The 27348-nt window shown below is 44.6% G+C and overlaps 1 protein-coding gene across 2 annotated transcripts in view; it reads left to right on the top strand.

The window, feature by feature from the left end:
* The window catches only part of IGSF11 (immunoglobulin superfamily member 11), an 88045-nt gene extending 79341 nt beyond the window's left edge, over nt 1-8704 (top strand). The window contains exons 1-7 of one of the 2 annotated variants that reach the window (XM_042868259.1): nt 1422-1509; nt 1637-1800; nt 2637-2844; nt 3636-3791; nt 4761-4883; nt 5102-5252; nt 5935-8704. In XM_042868259.1, coding sequence (XP_042724193.1) covers nt 1639-1800; nt 2637-2844; nt 3636-3791; nt 4761-4883; nt 5102-5252; nt 5935-6385 — 1251 coding nt within the window. In that variant the 5' untranslated portion in view covers nt 1422-1509; nt 1637-1638 and the 3' untranslated portion in view covers nt 6386-8704. Of the gene's footprint in view, nt 1-1421; nt 1510-1636; nt 1801-2636; nt 2845-3635; nt 3792-4760; nt 4884-5101; nt 5253-5934 lie in introns of those variants that run through there. The other variant, XM_042868257.1, reaches the window with a different exon arrangement.
* Nucleotides 8705-27348: the final 18644 nt, after the last annotated feature.

Genomic DNA, 27348 nt, shown 5'->3' with positions numbered 1-27348 from the left:
GCCCTTCAAATTGTTTACTTCCGCTTGCTGCTGACAGTCCTTCATAGGAGATTGATGGATTAAACTTTCACCAGCTGTTCTGTGTCCAGGCACATCATTCTGACAGATTTTTAGGACCCAAGCTAAACTGTTTTGCTAAGATTTTCCAAAGTGCTGCATATTTTTAAACATGTTCCAAGCTTGTGAGAAAAATCAGTCTTTATTTTTTCTTGCCATGTAAGGGACTAGTGACTCAATTTAAAGTGGCATTTTGTTTGGCTCTGTTTTAAAGCATTTCTGAGCCTCCCAGAACTACCTGCACCTTTGGAGGTAGGAGTCAGGGAAGAAGGAACGTGTGTAGGAATTGGAAAGTGTGGAGGAGGTTATGAATGGTATGGAAGATCCTTGTGTATTGCAGCTCCAGAGCAGTCAGTCCAAATCGAGGAACTCATCATAGGCTGCTCAAGTGCCAATAACTTTGAACTACACCCAGGTGTTAGCAATATTCTGATATTATCGTATAATGGTCTGGGTTGAAAAAGACCACAATGATCATCTGGTTTCAACCCCCCTGCTATGTGCAGGGTCGCCAGCCACCAGACCAGGCTGCCCAGAGCCACATCCAGCCTGGCCTTGAATGCCTCCAGGGATGGGGCATCCACAGCCTCCTTGGGCAACCTGTTCAGTGTGTCACCACCTCTGTGTGAAAAACTTCTTCCTAATATCTAACCTAAACCTCCCCTGTCTCATATTGCCTTGGAGCTTGAAAGCTCCTTACCATCTCCAGCAGTCTTCCACATGCACTGGAGACAGCAAGCTAGCAAACTATCAAAAAAAAAATCAAAAAAGAAGAGAGATGTCATCTGAAGTCATTTTGATATTGTGAAAAAAGTGCTTTAAAGAATTTTAGTGCTACTCAAAACACTGCAGCCTTGAGCTTCTGTAATGGAAAGTTGGGGCTTGTCAGTCTTTCTGTCCCGTCCACCCTGTGTGGAATGCAAAGAAGTGAATGGAGAAAATGCTGGAATATGAAGGAGATTGGATCAGATCCTCTATAATCCGTAGTCATTTTTCACTAGCTAGGAATAAATACATGGTCTGGAAAGATTTAGATTTTTAATCTTTTAAATTAAAAAATAATAACGAAGTGTTTCTGTCCATGTTGGACTTCATAAGGAAGAGAAGCTGTGGGCGAGAGCTGTGTTTTTTCTTTAAATAATATGCATTCTCTCTTCTTACCCCTTGGTGAAGCCTTTCAGAGTGCACTTTCCTTTTCTGTTTCAGTGATGTTAAATATCATTAAGATCGATGAGTTTGAAAACATATTTCATTATCTCCTAAATACAGCTTGGCTGCTCTTACAGCTCTTTCCCTGTCTCCAAAACAAAGTCTGATGTTCTCTGAGGCTCTGAAATGAGAATGCTCTTACTTAAAAGGAACGCCTAGCTGCATCTGCCTCTGGAAGATGTCTGCATGAGAGCAGCCTGATCTGTTGGGGGAGGAATATAACTCTCTAGCTTGCAGTAATTGGTAAGGAACAGCTATGTAATAAAAGAATGCTGCTGTCGTAACCTGGATGTACATAGGGCCAACTGAAATGTTTGAATTGAGATTCCTTCTCCTGAAATGCTTGAACTGGGTCATCTTCTCTTTCCAGGCATGGTGTGTCCTCTGGAGGTGTCGGTCAGTTCAGGGAGTATTCAAGTTGCCCGAGGCCAGACAGCAGTATTGCCCTGCACCTTCACCACTAATGCTGCTCTCACTAACCTTAATGTCATATGGATGGTCACTCCTCTTTCTAACGCCAACCAGCCTGAACAGGTAGGTCTCTTCTCACTGGAGTATGCATTTTCTTGGGGCTTTCCTTTTCTTCACCCTTTCAACACTGATCTACATGTAGTCTGCCTCTTACTTTTGCAAGGCCACTCTTACGAACGTTAGCAAATGAGAGCCAACCATGGTGGCACTAGAATTGTAACCTGAGAGCTGTTGGGCTGACTTCTATCCACATACGTAGAAGCCAGAAGAAATCCATTGCTCTGAAGTGGGTCTATCTTGGGTCACACCGCCTCCGTAACATTTGTTGTTCAGCTGTGTGATTCAGTATCCTGCACTGAAGAGAACTTTCTCCTCAGGGACCTGGTCTGAGTACAGACTGCTATCTAAACTGCTAGGTTGACAGAAGGTGTACAGACTCAAGCCCAGTATTCAGCTCACTTTAGTGATCATCAGTGAGCAGTGTCACATAATGGCAGGACATCACTTGCTGACACACAAAATGATTCTGTCCACCACCAGGTGGATGATTTTGTGAAGTATTTACTGACCTGCAGAGAGTCTACCTCTCTACATTGGGTGTCCAGATGGGTAATGATTGTTATACGAAATAAGCTGCTATTACAAATCTAGTTATGCCAGAAGACTTGGGTGTTTGGTCTGTTCCCTTCATGAACGTTTTTACCGGCATAATCTCCTCTATAGAAAACGCTTCTCATAGGATCAGTTTTTCTGGGTCGACTGTTGTATATTGATGTTTGGTTATTCAGAAAGCTTTTAAGAAATAATCCTTTTAGCTTTGGAAGCCCATATTTGCTTGTCCTTCTCCCTCCTTGCTCAGTCTGTTCGGAGTATCGTTTGAATTTTCCTTTCTTTTCCAGGTTATTCTCTACCAAGGAGGTCAGATCTTTGGTGGTGCACCCCAATTCTATGGTCGAGTGGGGTTTGCTGTGACAATGCCAACCACCAGTGCCTCCATCTTCATCAACAACACCCAGCTATCAGACACTGGCACATACCAGTGTTTGGTCAACAATCTTCCTGATAGAGGCAGCAGGAATATTGGAGTCATCGGACTCACTGTCTTGGGTGTGTTTATTGGGATTGTGGGGAAGGGGGGGGGAACTGGGCTATGGGAATCCTCTGTATGATAGCAGTCATAGCAGAAGAATGTGGTGTTGTGTACATTGGATCCCGTGAACATACTGTGATGAGGTACAGGGTTGGTTGTGAGTATTGTGGGAGTATATAGGCACACACTCCTCACATGCAGATGTTATATGTTAGATGTTAGATGTTTTAAAATATGGTGGAGAGAAAGACTTGAGGCAAGTTTGTGACGTGGAGTTGCAAAGAAGCATGAAAAACGGGTGGGTGCATTTATGAGATCTAAGGGGTTATAACAGGCTTGTGCATAGCAACAGGAGAAAAGAATGGACTTTAGAGATTTACTTCCTTCTCATAAAAGTAATATTGGATGTTATAGCGCAGAGTGTGTACCATTATAAGGCAGTGAAAACAAAACCAAACCACAGGAAATTCATTGCAGCCCTCTTAGTTGTTGCCACTCTTGCTGTCCCAAGAGTTGAAGTCTTCACCCTTTTTTCTCTAGGGATTTGTTTAAGACAAGTTGGTCCTGGGAAAGCAGTTGTCCATTGCCTTGATGAGCTTTTCAGTCAGGAATCTTTGTCTATTGTCATCCCTCAAATCTCAATGGGTTCTTGTCTGCTACCTCCTTTCTGGGCTTTGTCTGCTTCTCATTCCCTGTCAGCTCATGCCAGACTCCTTGATTTCCCCTGCAGTGTGTCCAGAAAGAGCCTGTACTCTACTGCTCGATTATTTTTCCTGATCTGCTGTCACCTTCCCCTCTTCTCTTGTAGTTCCTCCTTCCGCCCCACTTTGCAGAATCCAAGGGTCCTTGGAAGTGGGCAGCGATATCACACTGACCTGCAGCTCGGAAGAAGGCATCCCCCGGCCAACATACCTCTGGGAGAAACTGGACAATGTTCCCAAGTTGCCCCCAACTGCCACACAAGGTGCTTGTTCTATTGATTATCCTCTTACTTCCCAGGTGGCAGCCTGGTCTTTCCTTTGTCTGAGCTGCCAGAGATGACATGGTTCTCTCAGTGTCTGCCATCACTTGCATGATCACTTGTTTGGAACGAAGATTCCTGGAGTGCTTGGAGGCTGTGTTGGACTAGGTACTCACCAGCAACCATTTAAAGTTTCATCTTATTTTGGTATGGAACAAATGTTCCCAGTTGAGGAACAAGGATCTTTTTGAATGGAAGCAAGAGAATATGGTTGCTAGATGTTTGCACGCCTGGAGATTTCAACTGCAACCTCATCTGCACAAGGCTCATAGATTGGAAAATAGAAGGGAGGCAGAATCATTCCATGAAAATCCTGCCAGCTTTTCACACTGAGTGTGTTGTGACTGGAGTTATCTTTCAGATGCATGTAAAAGCAAGGCTCTGATCAGATTGAATATTGCCCAGACACTAAGTCTTACCCATGAGGTTTCTTAGCCTACATGTGCTGACCAAATGGAGACAATAGCACTTTTGTCCTTTGTCTTGCTATATTTTAAAAATACACAAGGATTTTAGTTTTAGGTAATTCAGAAATGAGGAAAATTGGAAGAGCATGGAGCAGGGAACTCAGGGATAGGTAGGAAAGCAGGGTGCTGGAAGGCAGAGCTGAATATAGCAGGTAGATCTGGGTATTGCACGTCTCTTTTTTCCTCCTTTCTCTCACGTAGTAATATGAGCCCCAAGCTTTCATTTGCAGAAATTCATCTGTAGGAAGAAAAAGAAACATCTAGTGTAAGCTCCTTAAGACCTAATCTTGTGTGTGTGCACAATGCTTCCATCTCAGGGTTACTTCCTAATTTATTTATCTCTTAAGAGTCTCACACATCAATTCTCTATTTGCTGGATTTGCCTTTTCATGGTTTTCCTCAAGCCCGGGGGAGGGATTTAAATCCTTCTTTTCTCTCTAACTAGACCAAGTCCAGGGCACTGTCACTCTCCGAAATATCAGCACTGTGTCCTCAGGTCTTTACCAATGTGTGGCTTCAAATGCCATTGGAACCAGCACTTGCCTTCTGGACCTGCAAGTCGTTGCACGTAAGTTTTTGCCAAGGGAGACTTGGTCAACTGCTTCTGTCTTGTGACAGTAACACATGTAACCATGTTTGCTGTGTACCAACTTGTGCCTCTCTATCAGAAGATCGTTGTACCCTGGAATGGTACTGCCTTTCCCTGCTTCTAAGCTTCAAATGCTCACAGGTGGCCACAGCCCAGCCCTGATTTCTTCTTCATTCTCTGTTCACTCCTCCCCACAGCCCACCCCTGGAGCATCAGCCTCGTTGCTGGAGCAGTGGCCACAGGTGCTGTTGTGCTTATTGTCTGCATTGTGTTGGTGGCCATAGCACTGTTCTACTGGAAAAATAAACACAAAGAAGAAGAAGAAGAGGAGATTCCCAATGAGATAAGGTACGGGCCGGGGATCTGGTGCCTGGAAACCCCTGATCAGCCAGCAAAAGCAGCAGCTAGCAGGAAGGCAAGCAGAATCCCTACTTTTCATAATCCTTAGGTGTGTTCCCTGGGGTAAGGTAAGGCCTCCATATTTGTCCAAAAAATAGCAGAAGCAAATGAAGAATGGCAACTACAGATTTTTCTTTCTGAGTTGCCGTTATGGGGAGCTTCAGCTTGGCACTATTAGCTCTGAAGGAGAGTGACTATACATGTGATGGGGATCTGGACCAACAGTATCAGATAGTAATAACTAAAAAGCTCTATAGGTACAGCTGTGATGTTCTCTGGTGTTACAAACACCATGTTTCCCTCTGATGGCTTCCTGAAGCTTCCCTAAGGATCAATTCATTGGCTGTACAAGTATAGCTGTACTGACTGGCTGTGACAGCCACTGGTTTGGCCCATTGCAAACCTGAGTATGCTTTGCTTCCCTCAGTGGTAGGCACATGAAGCAATTAATGTGTACAGAAGTAGGTCCTGTAAAAAGGGATGAGTGAACAGGCCAAGGAGTGAAGCCAATTCACGTTGGTGCTGTCCTTGACGTTATATTGATGGTATTGCCTCCAATGGGGTGTAGTGGTGAGGATTTGCCAAAGCAAAGCAGAATCCTTCCTGTGCCTTCACGCTCTCTCTTTCCCAGGGAGGATGACCTGCCACCCAAATGTTCCTCCACCACCAAGACATTCCACGCTGATGCGTCCTCATCGGAGAACGACACCCTCACGTCCTCCAACACCTACAACAGTCGCTATTGGAATGATCCCAAGGCCAATCATGCCACAGACTCCTTCACCCGCTTCAGCAACAGTAATGATGCCCGCCAGCCACCCTTCTCCCGCTCGGGGAGCACAAGCGCTCGGCCTGTCTATGCCAATGGTGGCCACCCCTCCCCAGCTGCCCCTAAGACGCTGGTGGTGACAGCCAGCACAGCACCATCCCCACAGGAGGTGGCCCGGAGCAACGGCTCAGTCAGCAGGAAGCCTCGGCTTCCGCACACCCGCTCCTATGCTGTCAGCCAGGCCACACTGGAGCGGATTGGGGCTGTTCCTGTCATGGTGCCCGCCCAGAGCCGGGCTGGCTCACTTGTGTAGGGGCACGCTGGTAGCTGAGAGCTGAGCAAGGGCCTTGCGTTCCAGGGGAGCGAAGACATGGCTGAGAGACCCTACTCCTTCCTGAAAGGCAGTGAGGCGAAGGTGGGCCTCTCAAGGCCACTGCCAGCCACTGGGGCAGCTCCGGCCATGCTGCAATGCCCCCCAGCTGTCGGGGCTCCACCATGGACGCCACAGATGTGCCAAGGCCACAGGGCATTGGGGGCCCTCCCTGGCTGCTGGGCCCTGGCTGGGACCCCCTCCCAGCCTAGCCTCAGGGCTTTTGCTTTTGTTTCCAGTTTGTTTTGTTGGGGGTCATTTCTGTTCACTTGGGTCCTTCAGGGAGGTTTGGGAAGATATATATATTTTTTTTTCTGTTGTTATTGCTGTTTTATTTCTAAGATGACAACGACCAGTGTGGGGCAGGGAAGGACAAGAGGGGAGGTGTGCCAGGTGAGGCACACCTTGTCATGGAGGCTGTGACCTCCTCTCTGCCTCCTCAGCCCTACTGCTAGATGAAGAAGATTGTTGGGATGGGGACAGCCATGAAGGAGGCACTGACCGAACTGGTGATGCAAGTTGGCAGCACAGCTACCAGCCAAACCGAGGGGAAGGCTGGGCAAGGATGTGGGCCAGGGAGTGTTTCTCTTTATTTATTTTTTTGCTGTTCTTCCCCTCAGCTCTGACACACACACACACACTCATGCACACACAAATACTCCTCAGGCTGGGTGTTTTTCAGCTGCTGCCAGAGCCCTGTTCGTGGCTGTGGAGTGTGCTGCTGTCTGGGCCTGTGTCCCTGAGAAGCTCCGTGCAAAGCAAGGGCACATTGCTGCTACAGGCCCCATATAGCCCCCAGGCTTTTATTTGGCGTTGCTGAGTTTTTCTGGAGGCAGAGTCCTGAGCAGAACCTGCTACACCTAGGCTGCTCTTATGTGGAGTGACGGCCTTCAGACCTCACAGCTCTGGTGTTTGCATGGTGGGTTTTCCATACTGGGCTGCCTAGAGGGCTTCCCTGCACAGCAGGGCACATGTTTGCTTGGGGCCCTCACACAGAGGCACCATAGTTTTCGTTCCCTCTCTCCCACACATGCAAACTTCCCAGATGCTGAGTTTGGCAGGGTTTATTTCCAAATCCTTTTCCTTAAAAAGAATGAAAGCAGAGACTCAGTGGAGGATGTAATTCTGTGGAAGCCCATGTGCTGTTGCTCTGCCTCTCCTACTCCCGCACTGGTACTTATGGCACCTGCTGATGCTCTGCCATCCCTTTACAGCCAGGGGGTGACTGTGGCTGGCACCTGTCCTTTTACTTCTTCTATTGCAACTAAATAGCCTTAATCAAAGCCAACAGTTGAAACTGCTCAAGGAACCTGATGCCATTGGAGGGATGGACTAAGGGCTTGGACTTTTCCTTCTGAGAGAGCCCTGGCTCAGCAGAGCCATGCCTAGGTGGGTATCCCCAACCTCCTGTGTAACACCAAGCCTTGCACATATAAAGGCAGTGGTGACCTCCAGAAGTACCAGAGACCTCCCAGATCACATCTGCTCTTGGAAAAAGCAATGTGAGTGCTCGCAGGTAAATTTCTGTATCTCTCATTGAAAAAAGGATCTCGTTAAGCCAAGAGACTTGTCATCTCCTTTTCCTTGTCCCAGCACAGCTTTACTTTCCTTAGCAGTGCACAAACCTTCGGCAGGGCCTTCTGCCTGAGCTTTCAAATGCAAGCACATGCTCTGAGAAGGAGGAGGAGAGTTGAAAGTTGGGTTCTTACGTGAATACTTGCTTTTGGGGAGGTTGTGAGCACCTGGGCAGCAGTAGGCTTGAAACTTGGCTGAGATTTTGTGCCTTCTTTGCTTAAAATAAAGAAAAAAAAAAGAGAAAAAGAAAAAAAAAAAAAAAAAAGGAAAAAAAAAAATCCAGCCTCCCTTCCTTCCCTGTCCTACACAACTCCATCCAAGAATGAGTGCAGACCACAGTGGTGGCACAGACAGGGAGTTGCTGTGTATACACACGTTTCAGAGGAGCAGTCCTCTTCCCTACCTCTCTTTGCTGCTGCATAGTAGGTCTGACTGGGGGAAGAAGGGTTGCTTTTGAAACCCTGATGTGGGAAGGGAAGAAAAAGCATTCAAAGGAAAGCGCATACACATTCTCTCTGCTTTGGAAACAATCCCTGTGTGATATTTACAGGAACACTGCCCTCAGCAGGCCCTCTCCCCTAGTGGGAAAGCTCTCCTTGTCCCTACCTTCCATAAGACTGTTCACTCCTCTTTCTTTGTTCTTTCTAATTGTATAAAATTCAATAAAACTTTATTCATATAAAAAAAGGAGTTTACACTGCTTGCTGGCTGCTTCCCCTTTCCCCTAATTCTGTAGCTACAGTGAATTTGGCTGTTGGTACTCAGTGACCATGCAACCACGACTTGACCCTTCTTAGGACAGCCAGTTTGATAGTGCACCCTGCTGTTATAGCCTTGTTTTGCTCATTCATAATATTGACACCTTGCCCTTGAAGGTACCATTTCCCAGGCTTGCAAGATCTGTGCTTCCCTAGACAAAGGTGAGTTCTATTTTTTGTCATTCAGGAGATGGGGATCCTTTGTACTGCTTTGGGTGATATGGGAAAATGTAAAAATTTGCCTACCTTTTGTTACATTAGTTTTCTAGTCTGAGACATGGCATGTTCAACTCTGATGCAAAGTCTAAGGCAGTCATCAGGAAGACCTACTCTGACTTTTGTGGGCTTCTGAATATATTTGATGGGGGAAACTATCAGGAAGTTAACTAATGTTCTGAGTGCCATGGGTAGAGCATTCACACTTCCAGGGAGTAAGGGGACTGGGAAGCACATACCTGTTGGTATCAACAGCTGCTAGCAGAAGGTTGTCACTAGGCCAGTCTGATGTTTTGCCATTTTTTTCATCTATGCATTTTTTTCTCCATGTTTCATTTTCCTTTCTTCTTCTCTAAACTCCTCCAGATACTCTGAGAATGATTATTAAAACCAGGAAACTACAGATCCAACAGCAGTGTTAATTCAGCCCTGGTGCACACATATCTTGTTCTCATTCCAAGGTATTTTTCAACACCTAATTTAAAATATTCCTTTGATTGTATTTTCAGCTGTTGGTTTTACAGTAGCTGAGGAGACTGCATTGCCATTTTGGGAAAGTTGCTGTAGGAATCTTAATGTTTGCATTTTTCATCTTCTGATTGTGCAACCTTGATGTGACATTAATAGTGTCTTTGCATTTTATTCCCATGATAGTCCTGTCAGTATTCTGCTCTCCTATCCATTCCTTGCCACTGGCTTGCCCTTCACATCATTTTTCTGCGCATCTCTGCCTATTGATCTATAGCAGAATTTCCCAAGATACAGGACAGTTTACTATGTTTGTGCAGCACCTACTGTGCTGGTGCTTTAGCTGTAAGTTGTACCAAATGAGGCATTGCAGTAATACAAATTTCTAGCTAAAAATAATACCTGCTAGAGGTCTTGATATTGAGCGGCAGCATTAAAAAGCAAGCAAAGGCTCAAGCTATTAACAGTTGTAAGTGAAAGTCCCTACTGAAATGCTTGAGTTTTCCAGCAGCCTTCAACCACAGTTGTGTGGTGGGGATTGCCCCCCATTGTGAGTGCCACAGACGTTACTTTATGATGTTAACCATCAGTCAGATTACCTCCCATCAAAGACTGTTAGAAGGAAATGTGTTCTAACACAAGGAATAACGGTACTTTTAAGTGTTGAGAAAGAGAACACAGAGCCACAAGAGGATGTCTTACACTTCAGCAGCGGACATTTTTCTAGAGGTTGGTGGAGATGTGAGCTCTATTTCAAAAGTCTAGGAAACCTGGTCTGAACACAGCCAGGATTTTTTTCAACTCGCACAGCTTTTAGATTTGGATCTGCTGATTCATCTGAACTAAAAAAAATCTTGCCCAGATGCATGCACTTCAGCAAACTCTTGCCAGAATGCAGACAAGTTTCCAGTAGGAGACAGTCTGCCAGATGGTGTCCTGAAGGCTGAGTGGCTACCTGTGAGGACCTGGGATGCTCAGAAGATCGAGCTTCCTTATGTCATGATTTAGGTCTTGGTGAAAAGCACCTCAAGCCAGGGTAGCCTCAGATGACACAGAGACTGATATGACTAGGTGATCCATTTGGTGCTGGGCAGGAGAATTCAAACTGAAATGTTTTGATCCTTCTCTACCCCCTCAAAGGAAAAATAGTGGGGGAATTTTTATGATAAATTTCTGTTTTCATCCAACACACTGATAAGCTTTTGGTAATGAGTGGATTTCTCTTGGAAGCAACATTTTGCATCTCGGCTTCCTCTTTTTCAGGTACATGAGTACCTTTGTGTGTCTGTACTCTAACAGGAATTGAAGTGTGCATATGTGTGCCATAAACTGAGTGCACACAAAATGGTTCAGCAGATTCACTTAAAATAGTCTTGAGCACTTCTAAGATATAGAGTAGGGAAAACAGATAACTTGCACCCATTAACATCAGAACAAACCCAAGAGAAAGATAATACATGGCAAGAACTTTGGGCCTGGAGTGGGGAATACTGTTATTTGGGCAGCAGAAACTGGGTAGACTTTTTTTTTTTTTCCCAAATCCAGGACTCTGGCATGTTTTCTTTGATACATTTCTCTGACAGCAACTACTAATGAAGCACTTCTCATTTCCCTATGGTAGAGGCTCCATGGCTTTAGACAGTGCTGCCTATATGTAGAAATGGGACCATACTCCTACTAAGCCTCCTAATGCCTTTTCTGCTAGTTCTTTTTTCCTGTTTTTTTTTTTTTTTTTTTTTTCCTTCTTCCTGCTTCCTCTATAGCATGTTTGAATGAGAAATGGGGTTGGCAGGAAGTTTAATCTATCTAAGTTAAAAACACACACACAACCCCCCCCACCAAAATCCCGAAACAAATAGCAGCAAAGAAGAGAGGAGATTAAGATGCAGCTTGTATGAATGGCTGGGAAGCAATTCTTTAGCAGTGGATGTGGCCTGGATCAGCTCCTGGATTTGGACTTACTAAAATATGTTTGTAAAGGGGATGATCACTTGCCTCCTGTTGATATACTTATATGGGAAAACTGGTGTGGTGCACAGAGAGAAACATCGGCTGAAGGGCTTGATACAGCAAAACCCAGAGGCTCTGCTCTTTTGCTCACCTGTCTTAAAACCCACTGTCTGGTAGAGGGGCTAAGCTACACAGCCTGGCTGCCAGCTTGCTGTATATTATCAATACCTGCAGAAATTCTCTCACTGCAGTTTTTCTCTTAGGGTCTCAAAGCACTTTGACAAGCCAAGTGTAGCAATCAACATGTCATATGGACACGTGAGACGTGGGAATGGGTGCGTAATAAGGGTTGCAGCAGCAGAACTTTAAGCTGTGGCAGTTTTAAAGATTTTAAGATTAAAATTAAGATTAATTTTAAGATTAAGGAGTCTAGAGACTTTTTTTTTCTAGTGCACTGCACCACTGGCACAGCACTTTCACTCCTCTACTCCTGAGGATCCTCTCCTGTCATTTAGACTGAGGCTTGAGGGGAAGGCTTGCATGTCCCCTTGCCCCACATGAAAGACCACCAAAGGCTAGGATTAGCTCAGTAGAGAAGCCAGTGTAGCATTAGTCTCTCAAAGATAAGATGCATGTTTCGGGATATAAAATATTACAGAATGTGGATTGAACATCATTAGCACTTCTTCCTTTGGCTGTGATTTGCTGCTGAAACAAACATGCCCCAAACCAAACAGTGCCTTTTGTGTTACAAAGTACAGAAATGGGTGAACGGGGTGAACACACAGACCTCCACCCGGGACAGACCTGGGGGTCCCCCTTGGCTGTGCTTTCCCAGTGGTGGCAGAACACAGCCTCTTCCTGCTGTCTCTGAACACAGTCTCTGTCTTCATGATTTTCTTTCCTTGTCTTTGTTGTTTGTGGATGAATCCTCCACACACTCATCCATGCTCAGGGACACCAAATGAAGATGAATGCAGGCATGACCTTAAAGCGTGTGAACACCTCATACCTGAGCTCAGCCTTGTCCATCTAGAGCACATGTCCCATTTGTGCCCCAGGCTAACCTGTTGCACATCTCTCAAATAACGATGGATTTTGCTGCCCCTCCTGGCCCTCCACAAGGTGCTGTCTGGTTTAGGGAAAGCTGGTTCCTTCTGGGAAAGTAAACAGGGAGGTCTGGGATTATTGCCCGAAGAGCCTTGTCCAAACACGAGGCATTTACTCACGCTCTCCGGATGCGGGTCACAAAGCTCGCCTTTTTTTGGTGGCTCTGCGATGACATCCTCTGGAGGGATGAAGAACTACATCTGCTCCTATTGTTACACCTTGTTACACCTTGGTTGCACCAGAGTCGACCTCCTTACTAGCTTGTAGGTAGGCTTCTCTTCTTTGTGGTCCTGCAAAAAACAGTGCCTGAAGCATGAGTGCATTTTCACTTTTCACTTTTTTCTTTCTTTTTTTTTTTTTCTCCCACCAACGAGTGTTATTTAGCATCTGCTCACTGTACTGTGCTGTCTGTTATGCAGTGGTTTGAGCACTTTGCCTGCATCTCAGGAGCAACTAGTTTACCCACAGCCACATCTCTAGCATCTCAGTTCTTCTTGCTATAATGCTCTATGACTCAAAGGCACAGGGAATGGGCTGGAACATGTGTGAGGCTGGGGAACAGATGGGTCACAAACAGTGTAGGAACTCCTGTGCCTTTATGACATTCCTTGTGGACTCACAGTTGACTTCAATATGTCCTTCTGCACTGCTGTTGAGGTTGAGAGCGGCTGCCTCGCTGATATTTTTCTAGCTTCTCCCCACTAGAGCAATGCTTCAGAGTCTGAGACAGCATGCAAAGGAAAAGCAATTGCAAACTAAGTCTTATTTGACTGCCATCTACCCCTGGGGATCCTGAGTGACCTTGTGAAACCAGCTCTCATGTCTGTGCTCAGCAATGTGCCCAGATTAGTTCCAACATCAATAGTTTAGGTTTGGATCTGATAGTATGTGCTAGAAAAGCCTGGTGAGGTTTTTCTTCAGAAGACAAGATGGTTACATGCTGACCTCAAAAGTTTGATTTTCTTTTCAGCAGTGTGTGGATTGAAAATAGACAATAAGACTCCAACAGACTTTGGATATGGCCGTTTCCAAAACATTTCATATTACACAGGGCCATCTCCAGACCCTGGTGATGGACTTCTGGAATCAGAAATCACATTCCACATCAGCTAGTTCATGAAATGAAAACCCAGTCACAGCTCTAAGAGCAGCTACTCAACAAATGGTGTTTGTCTTTGAGATGCAGTTTAGAATCAGGATTTTTGTGTCATGCTCTCCTTTCTGTTCTTGTCGGTCAAGTCAAGGGGCTCTTCTGGTATATTTTCAACCGGACTTTGCCATAAACATTGTTCTCCCATCTGTTCCCAGCACACACCAAATATACAGTAGGTCTAACCTTTCTTTCAGCTGATGTGAAGCTCCTTAGCCACTGGCTCTGGTAATTTTAAATTATTTTTGCTGGCCCCAAAGGGTTCTTGGGCTGTAGATTTTTGTTTTGGTTTATATTGTTTTATATTTGTTTTATATTACAAAGGTTTTGGGAAGTTTATCAGTGACTGTCTTTTAGATGTAATGGCCGTGCACCTTTGCATCATATTTTAGCTATCATAAATTTCTGTCTTGGCATTAGATTTGTATTACTTTGAGCTGTTGCAAAGCACAGAGAGAACAGCTCTTATACAAATACAACTATTAAGCAAGTTACTAGTTAGAGAACATGGGTACTAGGTGCTAGGCTGTTTAGTAAATGATCACTACGATTGTTCCTAACATATTAATGTCTTTCAGCATCTTTTTGTTGTTCATTCAAATCTTCTGGTGGCGTTTCTGCTTCTAAGTTACACTTATTAAGCAGAAAGAGTATCCCTTTTCTTAATAACAGATTACCTATAACACTTGTACCTGTCCAAGTCTATTGAAGTCACTGGGACAGTTCCTGTCCTGCACATCTCCTTGTCTTCAGCAGCAGTAGGATCAGGGACAAGATTATACCATGATGTGGCTTAGAGGACTAATGAGAAACTTCTGTTTCTTTGTGTCCATCTGAGAGAGGAAAAGTGATTCAACCTCCCCATTTAATACCAGACCAGGCTGCCCAGGCCCCATCCAACCTGGCCTTGAACACCTCCAGGGACGGGGCGTCCACAGCCTCTCTGGGCAGCCTGTTCCAGCACCTCACCACTCTCATAGTAAAGAACTTCCCCCTGACATCCAACCTAAACCTCCTCTCCCTCAACTTAAAACCATTTCCCCTTGTCCTGCTGTTATCTACCCTTTCAAAGAGTTGATTTCCCTCCTGTTTGTAGGTTCCCTTTAGGTACTGAAAGGCTGCAATGTGGTCACTCTGCCTGTCCTCACAGGGGAGGTGCTCCAGCCCCCTGATCACCCTAGTGGCTCTTCTCTGGACCCTCTCCAACAGCTCTCTGTCTTTCTTGTACTGGAGGCTCCACACTTGGACACAGTACTCCAGATGGGGCCTCACAAGAGCAGAGTAGAGGGGGACAATCACCTCCCTGTCCCTGTTGGCCACCCCTCTTTTGATGGAGCCCAGGAAATGGATGGAGGGAGTGTTAAATTAACATGCAGCAAGGGTATTAACTCACAGTAGCACCCAGTGTACTGAACACTGGTTTGTAGGCCAGCTGGTGTTAAAACCATTAAGCATCTTCATTTGGTGAAGTTATATTCACCATCCAGTCACATCTTAGCCACTAGAGAGTTAACTTCAAATTCCTTTTTGAGCTTAAATGCAAATGTTCTTTAAATGATTCTTTACTTTGTAGGTATGTGATTTATATCTGTTAAGGGGAGAAAATTGCTCAAGACGATAGAAAAAAAGCACACTAAATGAAGATAAATACACTGGGTGCTTATGATCCAGCGAATGTGCTGCAGAGGTACAAGTCAGGGCTGGGCTTCACTCTCAGATTGCCATTGAACTGCTGCATGACATGAGGTGAGTCAGGAATACAGACAAACATATTGGGATCCACAGCTGGGTGCTTGTAGTGCATGTCAAGAATAGACCTCTTGGTAAACATAGGAGTCTGAGAATGAAAACATTATCTTGGTCTCTGAAACTCCTGTTCCCCACATGGAAAATTGGTATGATCATAAAGAATAGGCTTGAGATGGACTTCAAAACATGGCTGACTAGGCATGGAGATAGAAAGGAATGCTTCCAATACTGTTTCTGACTGAGTAACTTGTGAGAGTTTTGCTTCTGAAGGATTATCTACATCACTCTTAGTATGTACCTTGTCAGGCTTGGATGTTAACTTTGCTATATGCTGCAGAGAATATACAGATCTCTATCCCTCACATTTAGTTATTTATAACCAGAGACAGGATTTTCTCCATTGGAGTTGCAGCAATTTGAAGCAAGTGATCAGCCACTAGCCAACTAGCTCCTCCTGGTTGCTCCTCCTGGTTTCCAGGAAGGAAAGCCATCAAGGGTTGATTTTATTCAGCATCAAGCAAACTCAGGCTCTGGAGCTGATTTCTAAGTAAAGGAGAAATGTGTATTACTCTCATGGGCAGAATCATGGTTGGTGTACATGTGGCTAGGAGTCTTCTCACTCCCGGCTATGGCTGAGGACTCCCAATTAACCCCAGTGCTATCCTCAGGCCTGGGTGAAAAGACAAACCTTTTTACTAATTGGAAAAAAGAAAGAAGTAGGGGGTTTCATGCTTTTGGTACTCATGGTAAGAAATAGAGAACCTTGGTTGCCATGTCCCTGGGCCAGGGCAGGTCTTTTCTATAAGTAAGTCCAGACTTTGCAGGCAGATATGCCATATATCTGCATGCAGGTTGAACATTCAAGACAGTACCTCAAGCCTTCCAAGCCAAGACCCAGGCACTTGGGCTGAAGCAGACCTCTCAGACTCCTATTCCTGTTTTCTGTTTCCTCACAGATCAGGAAAACTCCCCCATGGCCTACCTATGTGGCCTTGAAATGTGAACAACCATTGGGTTTTTGGAGCAGGAGGTGGGATTTTAACATTTGCCCTACTGACTGCAGGAGCACTGCCGCTCTGTGGACTGGCACGAAAGCCACTGGTGTGGCACATGGTGTGGTGTGACACGTGGTGTCAGACCTTGTCCACGCTGTGCTTTGGTACAGCTTTCTTTGCGGACATAAGGTAGAAGCAGCAGATCTGTCACATAGGCCATTCCTGACAGGGCAGCTGCAGCACTAACAGCTCACAGTCAGCATCTTCCTCCGGCTGTCCCTCCTCATAGGCCTCATCCCCAAGGAGGCTGTCCTTTCAAGACAAGTCCCAAAGGCACAGAGTCCTTCTCCCTCAGCCTCCTGCTCTCAGGCCTGGGCTCCTTTCTTTTCCTCATGCCCCAGCCTCTTAGGTCCTTCAGTCCCCCAGCACACCCCACCGGCTCTTTATATACAGTTATCTAGCCTCACTCTCCAGCTTTCTTCTCTACAGTTTCTTCTTGTCCTCTCTGTGGGCTTTCACTCATCCTTTCTCCCTTTTCTGCCCCATCCCAGTTACCTCTGGTGCCTTCCATTTTCCCAGCCTTGTGGTGAGGCCCTGGTGTGAGGCCCTTAGGGCATCCAGGTTTGTTGGCAGGCTGTGAAAGTGGAAGATCCAGTGGTTTCACCTGCACCTATGGACCCAATTCTGCCATCTCTTAAGAGAACAACTGTGTGTAGTCTTTTGCTTCATATATCAATGGTTCTGGCCTCATGTAATCGGTGGCAGTTCGTCTCTGTGCGTTTGACCTGCCTTTAAGGTGCAGAGCTTCTGTGTGAATGCTGAGAACAACTCCTGATATCTCAAATCATGAGAGAATATACATCCACCTTTACTCAGCCCTCCCCTACAGAGATATAAATGAAGATAAAAGCAGTCCTGAAGGGGAGTAAGCAAAGGAGTAATGAAAGTAGCCAGCCCTTTATAGCCAAGCAAGCCTAGCAGGGAGGTCAAACAGGCCATCAAGATGTTTTCTCTCTGCAAAAGGGCTTGCTTCTAGATCCAGAGTGAGGTGTACTGGCAGGAGCCAGCGTCAGAGAGAAGCTGGCTGTGGTGCTATGCCACTATGTCTCTGGTTCTGCAAATGCAGCACATCCCCGTATTGCAGGGCATCGAAACAAGAGCTTGACGTTCAGCTGCCAGGTGGAGCCAGCAGTGGCTGTAGTTTGGAAAACCACAAAAAACTTATTTGGACAGAAAATAAATCTCGGTGACAGGGAATAAATAGAAAGCACGGAGTCGTCATTTTTAATAGACTGTTTTTTCTCCAGACCGTGACTGCAACGTAAAGCAGTCGGGGCCGTTGGGGGGCAGCAGCAGCAAGCGCTTGGGAAGCTGCACTCCCAGAAACCTTCCAGCATCCTCCTCCTGACTGACAGAGTGCGGAACCTCATCTTCAGGACCCGGCATCTTTCCAAATCCCAGTCGCAGCGGGCTGCGTGGCACTGACACTTCAACATGCAGCATATGCATGTGATTTCCCTATTCACTGGGCTATTTGTAAACCTAATTTAAGCTAAATCTCTCCCTACTCTTACCGTTTTACATATCTGTGAAGGAGAGTGTGGGAGGGGAAAATAAAATGAGGAGTTGCCAGCAAGGCATCTCTTTTTCTCTTCCTTCTATTCTAATGGTGTAGCTTGGTAATCAGTTCTCTGCAGCATAGGAAGGGCCTGGCACCCTTTATTCATACAACCTCGTATGCAACCTTCATGTCTTCTGGGGCCAGTATTCAGAAAGAAAATCTCCTGTGGGTTCTCTGGGAATGGAGGGAGGAGGGTGAGTGGCAAATGTTGTTTTGGCTGGAATCCACTGCCCTTCTACTCCCTCATGAAGAAAGGACTGTCTGCTTGCATGTTGTTTTGTTTTGTTTTTGCTTAAAAGTGGAAGCGATGGCCCACACCCCTCCCAAGGTGTCCCAACAATTAAAAAAAAAAAAAAAAAAAAAAAAACCACCCTGAAATTCAATTAAATTCTACAGATAGAAAAGCAAATTACTTTACCTCCATAAATTCCTACTGAAGTAGTTTTAAGCAGCTCCAGGATTTTCCCTCTCATTCCTCCCTGCTGTGATGCAGCTCTGCTGTTCCCCATTGAACAGCTGCTGCTGCAAACCAAAGGAGGGTTTCATCTCTGTCCTATGTGAAGCACTGCTTAGTTTTTCTCTTCTCTGCTTTTTTTGTTTGCTTCTTATGCTGATAAAATGGGAGGAACTTTTAAAGATAGAAAAAGGCTACAGTGGCCATTCCAAGGAGTTTAGAGCCTGCTCTCCCAAAGAAGACTGACAGACGAATGAGCAGACACATCACATGTTCCTTTGTAGCTTTCTGTTTAGTAGAGCAAGTACATTTGGAGGAGCAGAGGAACACTTAGAGACTTCTGAGATAAAACTTTGGAGAGCTGGTTCCTGCAAAGGGAGAGCTCTAGTGAACAGAAAGAATCACAGATGCAACTTTAGCTGCAGGACCCATTGGAGGTTAAAGAGTTTGAGACTCAGGAGTCTTCAGCAAAGGTGCTGTGTGAAGGACTGAGGGAAGACACAGCTGCAAAGAAGTTGGTGAAAGATAAGCTGTTTGGGTAAGGATGAAATGCTTTAAATAGGCTACAGAGGAGAGAGATCTGGGGAAGAAAGGGTTTGGAGGTCTTTTGAGCTGTGTTGAAGAGGGAGCAGTGTTTTGAGTAGAGTGAAGCTCAACAGATTTCATAGTCAGAGCTCAAGGTAATGTAGGTCCAAAGAAGGATCTGTTATCATGTATACATTCTGGGGCTCTATGACTGTGATTTTCTCATAAAAGGGCTACAGATGCCTTTCAAATGGTGCTCTGGAGGTACATATATAACTATTACTCACCTTGTAGTATACCTCTGTCAAAATTGTCAAAAAAATAAAGTTGGTATAAAGTTCATATGAAATTTCTGTGAAATATTTTCACAGCCAATGTGTGCGCTAAAAGGGATGAGTAGAAATATTTCTCATCACAAAATGAAAATCTTTCAGGTTTGGCAATTGTTTACTGGCTCTGGGTAGTTGTTTTTACTTCTTCCTCCTTCCTCCTTCTCCTCACCACTTTGTTTAGTTTCTTCTGGCTTTAAATTTCTCAAAATGAAGTCAATGTTTTCTTCGACTGGGAAAATTTACCATTCTCTCCCAATGGTTCGATCTGAAATCTCAACTGGGAAAGCAATTATATTTACTTCTGTGTCATGAAGTGGCTACATGGAGCAATTACAACCTCAGAAATAAGAAAATAAGCCCTTGTGATGTTACACAAGCCAGTGAAATCTCATCCTAAGGGCACACCAATAGTGCTGAAAGCCACACATAGCCCCTGTTGTTGCTTGCTTAAGATTTCCTGGATGTCTCTGACCCTGCTTTCTGCTGATGGGGAAGCTGGGATGGGCAAGGATCAGCAGGCGCAGCTCAATGGCTTTTCAGAGCCTCTGTGTGAGTAGCAGCTGGATTTGGCAGTGCTGGCAGCAGCAGGGACTGCAACATAGCGATCTGATGTGAGGAACATCTGCTGGAGACAGATAACAGGACGAGAGAAGCCTGCAGGCTTGTTCAACGGTAACTCAAACTTCAAACTAGTGTTTACAATGCATTATGTTCTACATTATCTACTTTCTTCCCTAGAGAGGGGAGGGATGCTTACAAACACCCTGGAAGCATCCTGATGGATGAACCCTCGGGGAAACAGGTTAACAAGAGGGAACCAGGTCTGAGTATGCCTCAGAACTCACCCACGCTGCTTATTGTTGAGAATGGTGAGTGAGGAAGCATCCATCTTTCTTCAGTATAGCAGAACAGATACCCTTGTGCTACACCAAGAGAGGTTGCACTGCAGATGTGCCCATCTTCTCATTTATTCAGTGGTCACGCATTAGTGAGGGCATTGACTAGGAGTATTTCTATCCAACCTTAATACAGAATAATTCATACAGTGGGCTGCTTTCTTCCCTTTCTGGCTGATTGTGCTGATGTGGACAGCTAACCTTCTCAGTTGGACTGGAGAGGCTGATATCTATCAGGAAGGAGAAAACAGAGGGAGAATTTCACTGTGAATGTCAGTCCATATTTGAAAGTGAATTTTCATTTAGAACAGAGACACGTCCACATGACTGCTGCAGCTAAACCAACCAAGCATTGAATTGAGGCTATTCATAACAAACTGCCCACGAATGGCCTGCAGGGTGAAAACTATCTGCAGAAGAAATTCGTGGGCAATTTTGACTAATGAATGAATTTGGGAATTCGGCTTTCATTTTGCAGACAGTTCACAAATAGAAGAAAAAAAAAATCATAAGAAATTTATTGAATAAATGATTTATAGTGAAATATTTGTTCAGCTCTAATCTCTGTAACATATACAGTTTATGGTTTTAGAAAGCACTTTAGGATTAGCTGTGGGAGCTATATGTCAACAAATAGCCTGTGGAAAAAACATTCCTTTATAACAGCTACATGGAGAAGTGTTAATGTCGCCTGTCGCACAGGGAGCCTAGCAAAGGGCTTGTGCTTGGGAAAGGACTGTCAGATTCCAGCTGTGCTCTTGGGCTCTCCAGAGCACAAGTGAAATCTTGAAACTTTTGTTGGATAACCCCTCCTTGCTGACTGCAGGAACTGAGGATAGCGAGGTTGAATAGTGAGGCTTATGCATGGGAAGGTTTGGCAGCTGTTTGAGAGAGTCATTTCACCTCCGCAATGATATTTGCTAAGAGACTGAGCTGTGATCGATTTTTACCAAGGCTGTAAAAAAACATAACTCAAACCTTGTTATATAACAAGGGTATTTATATATTCGAGGCGTTAAATGTTCATCTGCCTGGAAGTGCCTCGCAGCTAGGCACAGCATGCCTTTATGAAGAATTCTGTAGCTTTTTACATCGTGCTAATACTAACAAGTCCTCCTGGGAAAGCCTAACTACACCTTGAGTGAATACACTTTCAAGTTGAGGTGGAGGTGTTTTTAATCATCCCCTTTTTGACAGTCATCTAGATGCTGTCCCACACTGCATGGTCCCATACTATCGGCTTGTCCCTTCTATGGGTGCCCTCTGCTAAAGAATCAGCGAATTATTTAGGCTGCAAAGGGCCTAAAAAGCAACTCAGTATCCTTCTGAGGATGCACTCAATCCCTTCCCTCGTCAAGATCACTGATAAAAATATTAAACAGAACTCAACTCAACACTAAGCCCTGGGGAACACCACTTGGTGTTGGTGATTGGCCACCAACCAGATTTAGCTCCATTCACAACAATCCCTTGGGCCTTGCCATCCAGACAGTTTTTGCCCAGTGAATAGTATCATTTGCAGCCAATTTCTCCAGGATATATATACTCATCCACCCAAATGCTTATGAGCAGCCTTACATGCCTGTTTTCCTTGGGAGGAAGTGTAGAGCAGGCCCAGCTTAATGCTTCTACCCTAACATAGGCAACAGAATGTTCTTAATACCACTCCATTGCAGCAGCAGAAACTGGCTTAGCTTTGTCATAACTGGAAGTGGATTTGCCTTCTGGAACTTGGTCATCATCCAACCTAAGGAAAGGAGATTGAAAAATGATGACCAGTTCTGTGTTGGAAACACTGGATCACATTTCTGTAATAAGCACTACCCTCAGTGCTTTTCTGCAAAGCCCATCTTTGTTTTGCCTTTTTATTCCCCTTAAATGTGCTGAAAGCTTCTAACCTGAGTCCAGTTGTGAGGAGATGTGTGTTGTGTACAGACATTGTGATGCTATGTGAAGGAAAGTTATAGGAGCAGATTGTCTGTGGATGTAACAGAGTTTAATAACAAATGTGACATGGCATTTTGTTGTGTCTACCTGTAGTAAACTGTATGTTGTATGGACTCTGTTGGGTTTTTGTTTGTTTGTTTGTTTTTTGTTTTTATTTTTTTGCTGCTCCTCTGTTTCCCATGGTATTATCAAAGAGAGGATACCACCTTCCTTCCCTTACAATCATTGGCTGTGGCTGTCTCCATCTCCCAGTTCTGTTACTGTTCTCTGCATGTTCTTCCACCCCTTCATCAACACACCATGGCTCGTTTGCCATATCTCCTCCCTGGCCTAATCCAAATGTCAGCCTCAAGGAGAGTTAACCAGTGCTGCATGGCAGATTTGCTTCTAGTAGGAGCACATACAGGAACAGAGACAGCAAGAACAAAGTTTCGTTGTCTCATACTCTTGTTTCTCTTTGCTTTTAGTAGTGTTGATATTTCAGAAAATGAATGGTCCAGGTTGGGCTACAAATGTATTTCCAAATGCACAGAGATTTTAAAGCATTACAAGGCAGAGCAAAGCAACTTTTCCAGAACTAACCTTCTTGCAAATGTTGCTCTTCCAATTCTGACTCATGAAGAGAGACAGGGACTGGAGAAAACTATGCTGCCACCGCCATGGTGAATTACTATGTTCAGTATGATCTTAATAACATTGTTCTATCTTTTTATGACTTGCTTTCATTATTGCAAATCTGTTTGTTTAAGCAAACATATTCTTTTATCCTTAAATCTTGCCTAGTGATGAAAAGAATTCTGAGTAATAAGACATACATTCAGACAATGCAATCATTCTTGCACACCTTCTGCAACATCTACTATCCAGTGTGTAGCACTGCAAAGTCATGGGGAAGTCTAGGTGCAAGGAACAAGGCCTAGGCAGGCAGCACAGACGACTGCACTGAGTCACCATCCCTTGATGTATTTACAAACCATTTGGATGTGGTGCTCAAGGACACAATTTAGCGAAGGGTTCTTAGAGTTAGGGTAGTGTGGTTATGTTGAGGTTGAATGTGATGAACTTTAAGGTCTTTTCCAACCTGAGCAATTCTATGATTCTATGATTACTGTGAATGTCTTTGGGAAGCAAGCAAACAGTAATAGAAATGAAACTTAAATAATCCCATGAAAACGTGTTGGAGACTTACAATCAGTAGAAATGCAATGAACTCAAAAACCCATCTTAGGCAATATGTAGGCATGTCCTTTTTTCTGTCTTTCTTTCTTATTTACTCATATTTTCTTCCTCCCTTCCCTTCCTTTCTCCCTTTCTCCCTTTCCTTTCCCATAGCACAATGCTTAAAGGAAGCAGGAGCCGGAAGAGAGAGCCCAGAGAACAGTAATGAGAGTAATCAGCATTCTGGCAAATATGACCCATGAAAAAAGATTGAATTAATTGGGGTTAATTAGCCTACAGAAAATAAGGCTGAAGGGGGAAGGTGTGAACAGTCTTCCAGTATATAAAAGACTGCTGCAAGGAAAAAGACTATAAACTTTTCTCCTCACCCATTGTGGATAGGACAGGAAATAATGGACTTAAATTACAGCAAGATTTGAGTTAGAAATAAAAAGGCCATGGTAGTGAAGAATCACAGTGGATTGCCTGGGGAGAGTATGGAGACTCCATCATTGGAAAGCATTTTAAGAACAGATTAGCTTGCCTTTTCCAGGCATGGTTTAGTTCTAGTTCATCTTATCTCAAAGCAAAGGATGAGCTAAGTGATTTCCTGAGGTTTCTCCATATCTTGTTTCTTTGTGGTACCAGGTGCGCCTGAGATTCAATGAACTTTGCACATGGGTTGGAGCACTGGAATCTTGGGCAAGAAGAATGATCTAATCATACCTAGTGTGATGTGAGAGTTAGTTCAGTACTCTCTAGAGCTGTGCTGAATAATACTCTCAAATACCTGTTGGACACACACTCAACTCTCCCACTCCTGGTGGGAATTACAGAATTACATATTAGGGGGAGAGCTGGAAGCAAAGAGGGTTGAAAAAAGAAAAAAGAGGGTCTCTGCAGCAAGAGATTTCATGTCATGGGATTTTTTTTGTTTTTGTTTTTTCCCTTAAATGGTTCAAGATAGTTTGGATAAACTACGAAGTTTGTTAAAATGTTAAACCAGTATTCAAACTGATTTTCAGAGTAGTTCTCAAAACCATCTTGTACTGATCCTTATTGCTGTTGTAGCCACTCCTGGAAGTCCTTTTCCTTGTTCTGGTTTCTGCTGTTCTTGATCCTTCTCTTTTTAACCCCAGAAAAATTAACCAACCAGTCCATCTGAAAGGCACACATTTCCTTCTTCTCTTTCACCCTCCCTCTGCCCTTTCAGCCTGGTAAAGACCACGCAATTCTTATGCTGTCAAAACCTGATAAGACCAAGCAGAAGAAATACTCTTTGCAGTGCATTCCTGCATCACCAGTTGCCTTTCCCTCAAAGGAGGTGTGAACTGGGCATTTCTGACTGCTTCTTTGACCATATGGTGACACCATCTCTGTCTTTGTCATTTCATAACATTCAGAAATGTTCACTCCCAGCCCCCAAGGTCTCTCCTGTGCTATCCCAGATGTTATGCAAAATACAGCAGGCATTTATCACCCCAGGCATATTTAGATGATTTATAAGGCAGTACCACCTGCCCTTCAGTCTCCCAGAAACATGTGCTGCTGACATTCGACAAGGTAACGCTTGTTTCTCCAGCTTAAAGACCTGGTGACAGGCTTTGCAAGCCAGGTGGGCTGGCTTTCCTGCACTCAGTGAAAAAATAGTAAAGAAGGGAAGAAAGGAAGCAAGTAGTTTGCCAAAGGCAGTTACATCAGACCAGCCCCTGTTCCTAATGTTCCTGAAAGTATGGGTCATGTTTTCCTGATGCTGTCACATGGAGGTGCAGATCACACACTCTTTCCTAGCTGGGCTGTGTCAGATGAAGGGTGTACTGACTCCAACTTTTGGCACAGGGTCTTTGCCTGTGGCAAGATGCTTTCTATACCTTCCTCCTGAGAGTTTTTTTCTCGGCATTCTGTTTTAGCCATCTGAACAGGGTTAGCAATGACCTGTTATTAAAGCTGAGCTTGAAATGAGGAAGGGGGTGTTCACAAGAGCATCTCAGCCGATCTAACCAAGCAATAATGTCTTCTTGGCTGCTGCTGGAAGACAATGTGACACTAATCCTTGATATCTGTGATTATGGATATGCCATTGAACCCACACAAAGAGAGCCACAAAACCTCATATTATTACACAGAAATAAGGTTTTTGCCTGATATATGATGGACAGGAGATAAAGACAAGGAGACATTAGGCTGCTTCTATGTAATATGGGAACATCTTTTGTGCAAAGCTATCTGCAGGCTCTTTGTATGGTCAGCTTCAATGGGAGCTCTGAAGGGAAATTTTCACTGGTCTCCTGAATAGACTGGCTTGGTCATCTCTACCTTGTACAGCTGTCTTAGCCCCATAGTAGCAATTATTTCAGGTCACAGGCAGTGTTCTCCCAAGAAAAGTTGATCTCAGTAAGTTTCCAGAAGAAGTTGCTTATGAGTACTGCTCTTCATTCCCACTGCCGAATTAAATCCTAAACTGGAATCTTTCCCCTTCTTAGTTTCTAATACCTGTGTGCATTCACAGTCATACTTTGCTTCTCCTGATCGCAGCACCTGTTCTCAAGCCTCGACTGTCTTGTGTAATCTGACATTGGTCTCACTGTGTGTTAAAACAAAGAGGGCAGAGCAGACCGAAGCAGAATCATGCACCATTCAGTTAAAATGCCTGAAGGCTAACAGGGGTTAGCATGAAGCTCCCAGCACATAGAACAGCCAGCCTCACCAACTAGTGTGTGTGCACTTCAGAGGAGACCAGAGGTTGTAGTTACAACCCTTGTAGTAGGTGCAGAAAGTACTTTGGGTTTGGAAAGATGGCCAAAGAGACTGACCCCATCCTACAGATGGAAAGCACGAGATACTCTGAGCACTGGAGATGCACGAGGACAGCCCTGCACTAAACTTCAGCAGTGCTTTTGATCTCTGTTCTCTACCTCCTCCATATCGATACTTGATTCCAGAGTTTAGACAAGTCCAACAGTCTGCATTCTTACTGAGCAAATTGATGAGTGCTCAAAAAAACACACTTTCTTCCCCTGCCTGAGGCAGGTGAGAGTAGTGCACCTCATTCCTGTGAGCGCAAAGCCCAGGCCATTTGTTTTTGATGCATTCAGCAGCAGAAGGTGACTTGCAAAGTACTGGAGCAAGTTAAGCTTGTGCTCGTTGAGCCTCTTTTGTACACTAACAGGCCAACATGCCCTCTTCTCACAGCAGTTGTATTTTTCCCTGCTTACAGATAGCATCACCCTGAGCCCTGTGGTCAGGACATTTTTACAACATCTGCAATATTTCCTTACTGATAAGAAATGCTAGATTTTGGTTATGCAGCTTTCTGACGAAAGGAACAATGGCTCTTCCTCTAGAGCAAAGGGCTGGAGGCATTGAGTATTATCACAGTGGCTTTGTGTTTCTGGAGGCAGATGTTTGGTTAGATACAGATTTGCCAGGTATCCCTTAGCTGTCACCAAAATTTATAAAACAAAAACCCAGCTGACCCCTCGCGACAAGATATGGAGACAGGTAAACCTCTGTTAGACTAAAGAAACCAAGTAAAAAGGGCCAGAAAAACCTCCAGAGTCCACTACAGTACTGGAGAATGATTGTCTCCCAGACAGCTCTGCATGAGTGAAGAAACAGGCTTTCCACTGGGAGAGAGGTCAGCGTCTCCATTATCGAGTGTGCCCATCAGAGGCTGCATCTCCACCCTTTTAATTTCACCCTATTCTTCATAGTTGTAAGACCTCTATGCCTCTCAGGACAATTATTCTTCCATCCAATACTTGTAGTGGGTTAAATATGCTCCTCTGGGCATAGCTAGGCAGCTATACATATTTAGCTCACTCTTCCTCCCCGGGAATAAATTTCCCCAGCCCTTTAATCATGTTTACCACTCTTCTCTGAATCTCTACAGTGCTGGTGCTTTGCACTGAGCCTCATTCATATCTGGGCTTTTTTGATGAGCTTTGAGACCTCATATTTGCCTTTATTTTTTTTTTCCAAAAGAGAGGCAATCCGGCAGAG

This window comes from Lagopus leucura, unplaced genomic scaffold, assembly GCF_019238085.1.
Source record: "Lagopus leucura isolate 7727_CA_CO unplaced genomic scaffold, USGS_WTPT01 Super-Scaffold_100001, whole genome shotgun sequence".
NCBI lineage: Eukaryota > Metazoa > Chordata > Aves > Galliformes > Phasianidae > Lagopus > Lagopus leucura.
Note: the sequence above shows the minus strand (reverse complement) of the source record. Positions and strands in the feature narration are given on the sequence as shown.